Genomic DNA, 8612 nt, shown 5'->3' with positions numbered 1-8612 from the left:
TAAAAATGAATAGCATATCTACCAATTCCTCCGAGTTTTTATGGGACAATTTCAAAATGCATTGCCTAATAAAGTTATAATTGGTTTTGTAAACCATCAGGCTGTAAACGGCAGTTTTTAACTTTATACATAGTAATGTAACCAAGATTGGGTTATACGTGGACGGTGTAAGCGTGCCAAGCCGACCGTTACAGTTAGATTTTGATAAAAATCAGTTTGTAACAGCATATTTAAATTTGTTCGATTGCTCGGAAAGTAAACAAAACCGCACTGGACTTACGATTGAGAGGTCCTATTTCCCAAATGGTTATTCATTGTTTTGCTTTGTGATTGAGCCAAACAATCTAGGTGGTAAATACTTAAGGTCAGATTTAAAACTCCAACTTCTGTCCCAATTAGTTGTTTAATGTTTGCAGAATTCCCCGCCTTGTTACAAGTTGATCAATTCAGAGACGTACGTTTTATTCAGCCATGAATTCTAATACGATGAAATGTATTTTGTCTAAAATAGATGGAGTCAGAAATATTGTAATGGGTATTTACGCCAACGATACTTTACCAAGATTTGTTGTAAAATACCCTAGTATTTATATAGTGAATACAGATTTTTCTTATAATAAAGGAAAACATTGGGTTTTGTTCTACTTTGAGAGTAAAACCAATGTTTTATTTTTTGACAGTTTAGGAAAAAGCCCCAGGTTTTATATTAGTCGCTTTGTAGATTTTTTAACGTCGAATGCCTCCTTTTACCATTACAATGAAATAGCGTTACAACAGATGTATTCTTCTGTTTGTGGATATTATATCATGTTTTTGTACTGATGAAAGTTAATTATAAAACAAATCAAGAAATAATGTCGTATTTCACTTCTAATAAAGTTGTAAATAATACAAATTATTTTATTTATAAATAATTTCTTTTATTTTTCTTGGAAAACCCGTTTCTGATGCGTTGCTATGCATTTGGTTATCCTCGGGACGTATCGTTAGGCGAACGTCTGGTTCCAATCAAGCATACTATACTTTATCGTCTAACACCGCTTAGCCGGGAACCAACCTAAAGTCATATAAATATCACGAAACCCGTGCAACTGCCACTTGGTTCAATACCGTTTAGCTGGACTCAACTAATTTAGCTTACGAACTCGGACTTCGTTTTCAAAGCTTACACACAATGCCACGTGGTCGAGGGAGATTTCGCAGGAGAGGAAACAGGCAAAACGCACACCAAGAAGCACATATGATGTTGCGTCGTCGGGACAGGCCAGCTGCCGACATAAATGCTGCAAATTTGGGTTGTATTGCACGCCAAAACAACGCTGAAAACGACAGACTGCGTCGTCGAGACCGGCAAGCTGCCGTCGTAAATGCCGCTGCAAATGTACGTGTAGAGGCCCTGGAGAACGATGGAGAGGCTGAAGTTGCTGTCCAAAATGCTGAAATCCAGACTGACCCACCACCGGAGGACCCTCGTGGCCAGAAAAGGACTGCAGATGACCTTGATGAGGATAGTAACGACCTGCTGCAGCCCGACTCGGGTAGGTCTCGTTTAATTGATTTTGATACTCTTATAAGGGATTCTGGGGTGTGGCCACCTGAGGTGGGCGGCGGGAGCTCTGTTGCACGTAGGCAAAATCAGCTCTTATCTCCGGCCGACGCAGGTTGTAACTCCACAAACTTCCCTTTATTCCAAAGTAACTCTCATAACCTTTCAAATTTACCGGATATGCGTTTAGCTGGGGACGATTTGGCTGCTCACGTCCCTTCCTGAATTAAACAACAAATTTGTAGGGGAGAGTACATAAATCTGGCTCTTCTTTTGAAAGGTGCAGTTGAACTATCAGAATTTTGTAGTGGCAATGTTCTAAGATTGGTCGGTCCCGATGGTCATATCGAATCTTCAAAAAAGGAATGTAAGGAGAAAATTAACTCAATCGAAATATGGACTGATGCCTTTATTATCTATGCGTCCATTTATTTGTCCTCTCACTCGAACAAAATCTATGAGCTCCTTCATTACATGTTCACGATTCGTGAGTGTGCTACGCGTCAGGGGGGTTATGCTTGGAGGACCTATGATGAGCAGTTTCACCTCCGCCAAGCTCTCACGCCTTCCCCTTGGTCAGTTATTAACAATGACCTCTGGTGGAGTTGTGTACAAGTGCGTAACAGCTCTAGGCCCTCGACCTCTTTCAGTTTCAAATGCAACGATTTCAATCAAGGTTCTTGCAGGTGGCCAAATTGCAGGTTTGCACATACATGTAAGCTGTGTAATGAGCCTCACCCTGCGATGACGTGTCCTAAGAAGCAGTCACAAAATATACCTCAAGGGAATAGCCAAACAACTTTTAACCAACCGTTTCGTACCCGTCCATATGCCCGCCCTTTCAGGGGTCAAGGCCGAGGTCAGCCTTCAAAATAGAATTACCCAGGTGCCACACAATTTAGACCTGTACAGTTTAGCGTTTTCGCCAATTAATATTTCAGCTTTAGAGAAAGGTCTAAAAACGATCGAACTGAGGCAGCATTTTTAATTAATGGTTTCAAAAACGGATTTTCACTGCAATATAGCGGTCCTCGTCAAGCTAGAGATTCGCCTAATCTTAAGTCTACAAACCTAAATCCAGATATTATACAAAAACAGATAAATACCGAAATCGAAGCTGGCAGGGTTGCAGGTCCTTTCAAGGTGCCACCTTTTCAAAATTTTATTGTTTCACCGATCGGCCTTGTGCCTAAGAAAACCCCAGGCGAGTTCAGAATGATTCACCATCTTTCGTACCCAAAAAATCAAAGTGTCAATGATTTCATCGATCCTAAGTTGTGCTCAGTTCAATATACAAATTTCGACGAAGCTGTCAAGTTAGTCCAACGTCTAGGTAGGCATTGTAAGTTATTTAAGGTAGACATAAAGAGTGCTTTTCGTCTAATACCGGTTTCCCCTGCTGACTTTGAACTGCTAGGCTGCCGTTTTAAAAAGTTCCTCTATTTCGATAAATCTTTGCCATTCGGAGCTTCAGTAAGTTGCATCACTTTCGAACGTTTTGCTAGGTTTTTGGAATTTTTGACCAAATCAAAAATGAAATCAACAGATTTGATACACTACTTAGATGATTTCCTCGGCGGGGCAAGAAACACTGAACTTTCTGCTTTGGCCTTACAGTCATTCAAACAGACTATGTTAGAATTACAGGTTCCATTGGCTGAGGACAAAACTGTCGGCCCGGCGGAGGTCCTCGTATATTTAGGCCTTGAACTTGATTCAGCTGAAATGTTGGTCAGAATACCGATCTCAAAAGTGCACGAAGTTATAAGTAAGATAAAAGACTTATTACGTAATCCTAAAACAACCTTGAAAGTGATGCAGTCCCTTATTGGCTCTTTGAACTTTTGTTGTCGCGCCATTGCAGTTGGTAACCCTTTCGTTCGCCGCCTGATAAACAGTACTTGTGGCCTTTCTAAGCCACATCATCACATTCGTATTAAGAAAGAAATCCGCCTCGATTTAGAAATGTGGTTAACATTCCTTGAACATTTTAATGGGATATCTGTCTTCCATGACCGTTACTGGGTCACAAACGAGGACGTTCAACTGTTTACAGATTCCGCGGGCGGCACAGGTTTCGGTATTTACTTTGGAGGTCAATGGTGTAACGCTAAATGGCCCGAATCATGGTACACAGCTGGGTTAACTTCAGACATTACAGTCTTGGAATTATTCCCTATTGTTGTTTCATTGTTTATTTGGGGTACAGAGCTAAAAAACAAGAAATTAAAGTTCAACTGTGATAATATCGCAGTGGTTCACATTCTAAATAAATTAACGTCGAAATCAAACCTTGTCATGTGTTTGGTTAGATTTCTCGCATTCAGATGTTTACAGCTCAATATTCTTATAAAGGCTAATCACGTTGAAGGTCGTTTAAATAGCGTTTGTGACGCATTATCTCGATTTCAGCTGGAAAAATTCAGACAGTTAGCTCCAGAGGCAGACTCAGCTCCGCACCGGGTACCAGCTTTCCTCTGGGATATCTTCAATTTAGAGCCGGGCAGCTATTACGGTCTGGAATAGCCTCTAATTCTCTCTCAACTTACCAAGTCGCATTTAGAACTTTCCAACAATTCAGACAGTCTTACGACTTAAATGCGTTATGGCCAGCTCCAATTAAACACATAATTATTTTCATGGCCCATTGTTTCGAGAAGGGCTTGTCGCCAAGGAGCATTTCAACATACATTTCTGGGTTAAACTATTACCACAAATTATATGGGTTTTATGACATTACTAACAATTTTATAGTGAAGAAAGTATTAGAAGGCTGTCACAGAAATCGCACTTCTAAAGACAATAGGGCACCTATAACATGGAGCGTTTTAACTGACGTATGCTCCGCATTACCGCTTGTCACGATAAATCATTACGAATACATACTATTTTCCACTTTATTCGTATTTGCATATTACGGCTTATTCAGAGTTAGTGAACTAGTTGCACCAAGGCTAGGCACAAATAGTCAAATACAGCTGAGTGACGTATTTTGTACAAACAATAATACACACCTTATAATAAAACTTCGCTGTTTCAAAACTAATCAGCGTGGAAAACCAATTAGCATTAAGTTACCACGGGTAGATCACCAGCTTTGTCCCGTAAAAGCCTTTAACAGCTTTTTGTCTATAAGGCAAAAATTCAAAAGGGCCCCTATTTATTCACGCAAATGGTGTACCCGTCACAAGATCTCAGTTTTCGGGGGTTCTTGCTAAATGCATTGCTTGAACTAGATTTCGGTACGGCCACTACAGGTCTCATAGTTTCAGAATGGGGAGGGCAACTGATCTCGCGGCTTCAGGACTTCCTGCTGAAACAATTAGGAGAATGGGCCGCTGGTCCTCTGATTCATATAAAGGCTATATCAGATCTTAGTACATTTCTTTTTTATAAACTTACTAACTGACCTGCCGCACACTTGATCAAGGTTTAAATAGCCTTAGCATTTTGCAACGTACATTGATAAAATTTATTTTTTTATAGACGTGTGGATATTGGGGGATTCGATCCCATACTGGGCAGGAGTTAGAGCCAGAACTACTGGAAAGCCAAACCTCCGCTTGCCAGGTAAGACCATTGCTTGGCGGGCGGTTAGAGGCCTGCGCTGGCAAACGCTCCGCAATTGTATTGAGGCTTCAGTATTATTAGCTTCTCCACCAAAGATCCTCGTAATCAACCTTGGAGGAAACGATATGACTTCTCGATCTATTTTACAGACAGATCAGAAACGTTATTGAGAGAGAAATAAAATACTTTAGAGCAGCTTTCCCTGACACAGTTATCATTTGGGTTGATATATTACCCAGGCGCAAGTGGCAAGGAGCCCTTAAGTCTTGGAAAACTATTGAATTCAAGAGAAGGAGAATTAATCGTTGGCGTCGATACCTGGTTAGTTGTAAAGGTCGTTACGACTCTCTATCACACGACATTGATGTAGAGACTGAATTTTGGCTACGTGACGGGGTCCACCTCAATGACGTAGGATTAGAGTTCTATCTTGATGGCTTAAGGGATATACTGCTAAAAAACTTAAGTTAAAAAAAAATGTAGTTACAGTAAACATTCAAGAACATATATAGGCTAATCATCTTTTTCGACAAAACTGATGTTTAATCATTCTATATGTTGCAGTATCTTATGTTCATTTAGTAATCATTTACTGCATTGGGTTTCTACGCAGAATTTTGGGGGATAAATTTGTTAAAAAATTTATTGTGGCGGAAAATTCTGTCAGTCGGGGGTCGAGCTAGCCAGTCTTACAAAACGCGCCGTTATTAATGTTCAAATTCAGTATTTTTGCAGTAATCATAACGGTCGTGTTTGCTCAGTGATCGTCGTTGGGGCTCCGGCTTCATTCCCGTCGGTCACGGAGCAAAGGCGGCTGGTTTCCTTTATTGTAGCTGTATGTAATCGGGTTGATTTAATCTAGTAAACTGTTGCGTTTGCACAGTTTCCATGTTGCGTTTCTAGGTTTTGCCCATAAGGTGCTGGCAATCCTAGCTTGCTTGTACTGTTACGCTTGCCAAATGACGTGTCTTGGTTTTGTACTTAGGCGTCGCCTTATTCGTAACAGTATTGCCATTTGCTAAATGAATTCGCAACAGTATTCGCTTTTAGCTTAGTTAATTGCCGGTAATTCGTTGTAGGCTTGTTCTTCTCTCGGCTGATAGGATTTCTCTTCAGTTGACAGTTGCTTCGGCATTCCCTGTCATCTGTTAAGTGGCCAATATCTTCCATACTTCTATTAATAATTATGGCAGCTTACTACTAGTATTCATAAATATGACTATACAATGTGTAATGTTATGTTATCTTGGCTAGTAAAGGCCGTAATAAATTATTAAACTTACAGAATTTTGGTTTTGTGTTGTGTCAAGCTCTGACACAAAGGTATCACTTTATCAGCTTCTGTCCGTCAGTCCGCTCGCTCATATAAAGATCTGTCATCAATATTTAAGGGGATGGACGTCAGTCCAGAAATAATTAGAGCGTCACAGGTTATGTTGTCGCCGTGGCGGCAACGTCCATTAAACATCAAATCTTGCTGGTGTCTGTTGTCCATTTGTCATGTGGTTCTCGTCCGGTTTTCAGAATGATAAAATAATACAAATTATTTTATTTATAAATAATTTCTTTTATTTTTCTTGGAAACCCCGTTTCTGATGCGTTGCTATGCATTTGGTTATCCTCGGGACGTATCGTTAGGCGAACGTCTGGTTCCAATCAAGCATACTATACTTTATCGTCTAACACCGCTTAGCCGGGAACCAACCTAAAGTCATATAAATATCACGAAACCCGTGCAACTGCCACTTGGTTCAATACTGTTTAGCTGGACTCAACTAATTTAGCTTACGAACTCGGACTTCGTTTTCCCTCCCTCCCACCCGATTTTTACACATATTGTCAGTTATTTTGTGCTTCATTGTCTTGTGCTGCTGTGTTTTGCTTTATAATTTCAGTTCCTGACTCTTATCAGAGCTGCACATGCTTAACCGTTAAAGCCAAGGAAGCTGCCAGAAGAGAACAATGCAACCGTGGAACATAAACTTTCTATGAACAGTGCAAGCATATTACTGATCGTGGTACATTTTGTTAGCACAAAAATAGACTAGTGACACTGCTAAGATACAAAATCAGTATGTTTTTAGTATTGGTTGTTATATTGTGTGAAGTAAAGTTCTAGTTTGCATATAAACTGCATAAGAATTAATGGGTGAAAATAATGTGAATAATTATGTTTCAAGTAGCCTTTTTCTTAAAAAAATTAACTATAATTGTCACTTATTGTGCGATAAATTCTGTCAGTCGGGGGTCGAGCTAGCCAGTCTTACAAAACGCGCCGTTATTTATGTTCAAATTCAGTATTTTTGCAGTAATCATAACGGTCGTGTTTGCTCAGTGATCGTCGTTGGGGCTCCGGCTTCATTCCCGTCGGTCATGGAGCAAAGGCGGCTGGTTTCCTTTATTGTAGCTGTATGTAATCGGGTTGATTTAATCTAGTAAACTGTTGCGTTTGCACAGTTTCCATGTTGCGTTTCTAGGTTTTGCCCATAAGGTGCTGGCAATCCTAGCTTGCTTGTACTGTTACGCTTGCCAAATGACGTGTCTTGGTTTTGTACTAAGGCGTCGCCTTATTCGTAACAGTATTGCCATTTGCTAAATGAATCCGCAACAGTATTCGCTTTTAGCTTAGTTAATTGCCGGTAATTCGTTGTAGGCTTGTTCTTCTCTCGGCTGATAGGATTTCTCTTCAGTTGACAGTTGCTTCGGCATTCCCTGTCATCTGTTAAGTGGCCAATATCTTCCATACTTCTATTAATAATTATGGCAGCTTACTACTAGTATTCATAAATATGACTATACAATGTGTAATGTTATCTTATCTTGGCTAGTAAAGGCCGTAATAAATTATTAAACTTACAGAATTTTGGTTTTGTGTTGTGTCAAGTTCTGACACAAAGGTGTCACTTTATCAGCTTCTGTCCGTCAGTCCGCTCGCTCATATAAAGATCTGTCATCAATATTTATGGGGATGGACGTCAGTCCAGAAATAATTAGAGCGTCACAGGTTATGTTGTCGCCGTGGCGGCAACGTCCATTAAACATCAAATCTTGCCGGTGTCTGTTGTCCATTTGTCATGTGGTTCTCGTCCGGTTTTCAGAATGATAAAATAATATGCATGTCTATGAATATGTACATAATATGTTTAGTGAGTGTATTTAAAATATGTGTTAAGTAAATAAAATGTAGTTAAAACAAACAGTGTTTATATGTTTTATAATAGCACTACCACATATTTTGTGTCATTCTATTGATAAGCATAGTAAAGGTAGCACGTTACAAAATGAATGAATGGTAGAAAAAATGAAAGTTTAATCAAGTTCACAACCCCATCTATTATGTATATCAATGGGCCTACAATGAGTGGAAAATCTGTTTTAACCAAACGAATTCTAGAAAATGCAGAGAAAATGTATAGTGAACCACCAAAGTCCATCATTTACTGTTACTCAGAATGGCACCACTATTTGACAAAATGAAGCAAAGTATTACCAACAT

At 39.7% G+C, this 8612-nt stretch overlaps 1 protein-coding gene across 1 annotated transcript; it reads left to right on the top strand.

Moving 5' to 3' along the window:
* Positions 1 to 899: 899 nt before the first annotated feature.
* LOC128555988 (uncharacterized) lies at positions 900 to 5286 on the top strand. The gene is made up of 2 exons (XM_053539862.1): positions 900 to 1538; positions 5033 to 5286. Exons 1-2 carry the CDS (start codon positions 1175 to 1177, stop codon positions 5284 to 5286), a joined length of 618 nt encoding a protein of 205 aa, XP_053395837.1. The 5' UTR covers positions 900 to 1174.
* Positions 5287 to 8612: the final 3326 nt, after the last annotated feature.

The sequence above is a fragment of the Mercenaria mercenaria genome, chromosome 3 (assembly GCF_021730395.1).
Source record: "Mercenaria mercenaria strain notata chromosome 3, MADL_Memer_1, whole genome shotgun sequence".
NCBI lineage: Eukaryota > Metazoa > Mollusca > Bivalvia > Venerida > Veneridae > Mercenaria > Mercenaria mercenaria.
This window is presented reverse-complemented; position numbering and strand designations above follow the sequence as displayed.

Excerpts from the sequence above, each read along its gene's own strand:
- LOC128555988 (XM_053539862.1), top strand. The coding sequence starts at position 1,175 with ATGCCACGTGGTCGAGGGAGATTTCGCAGGAGAGGAAACAGGCAAAAC. Across the intron at positions 1,539-5,032 it reads CCTGCTGCAGCCCGACTCGG|ACGTGTGGATATTGGGGGAT; the intron begins GTAGGTCTCGTT and ends ATTTTTTTATAG.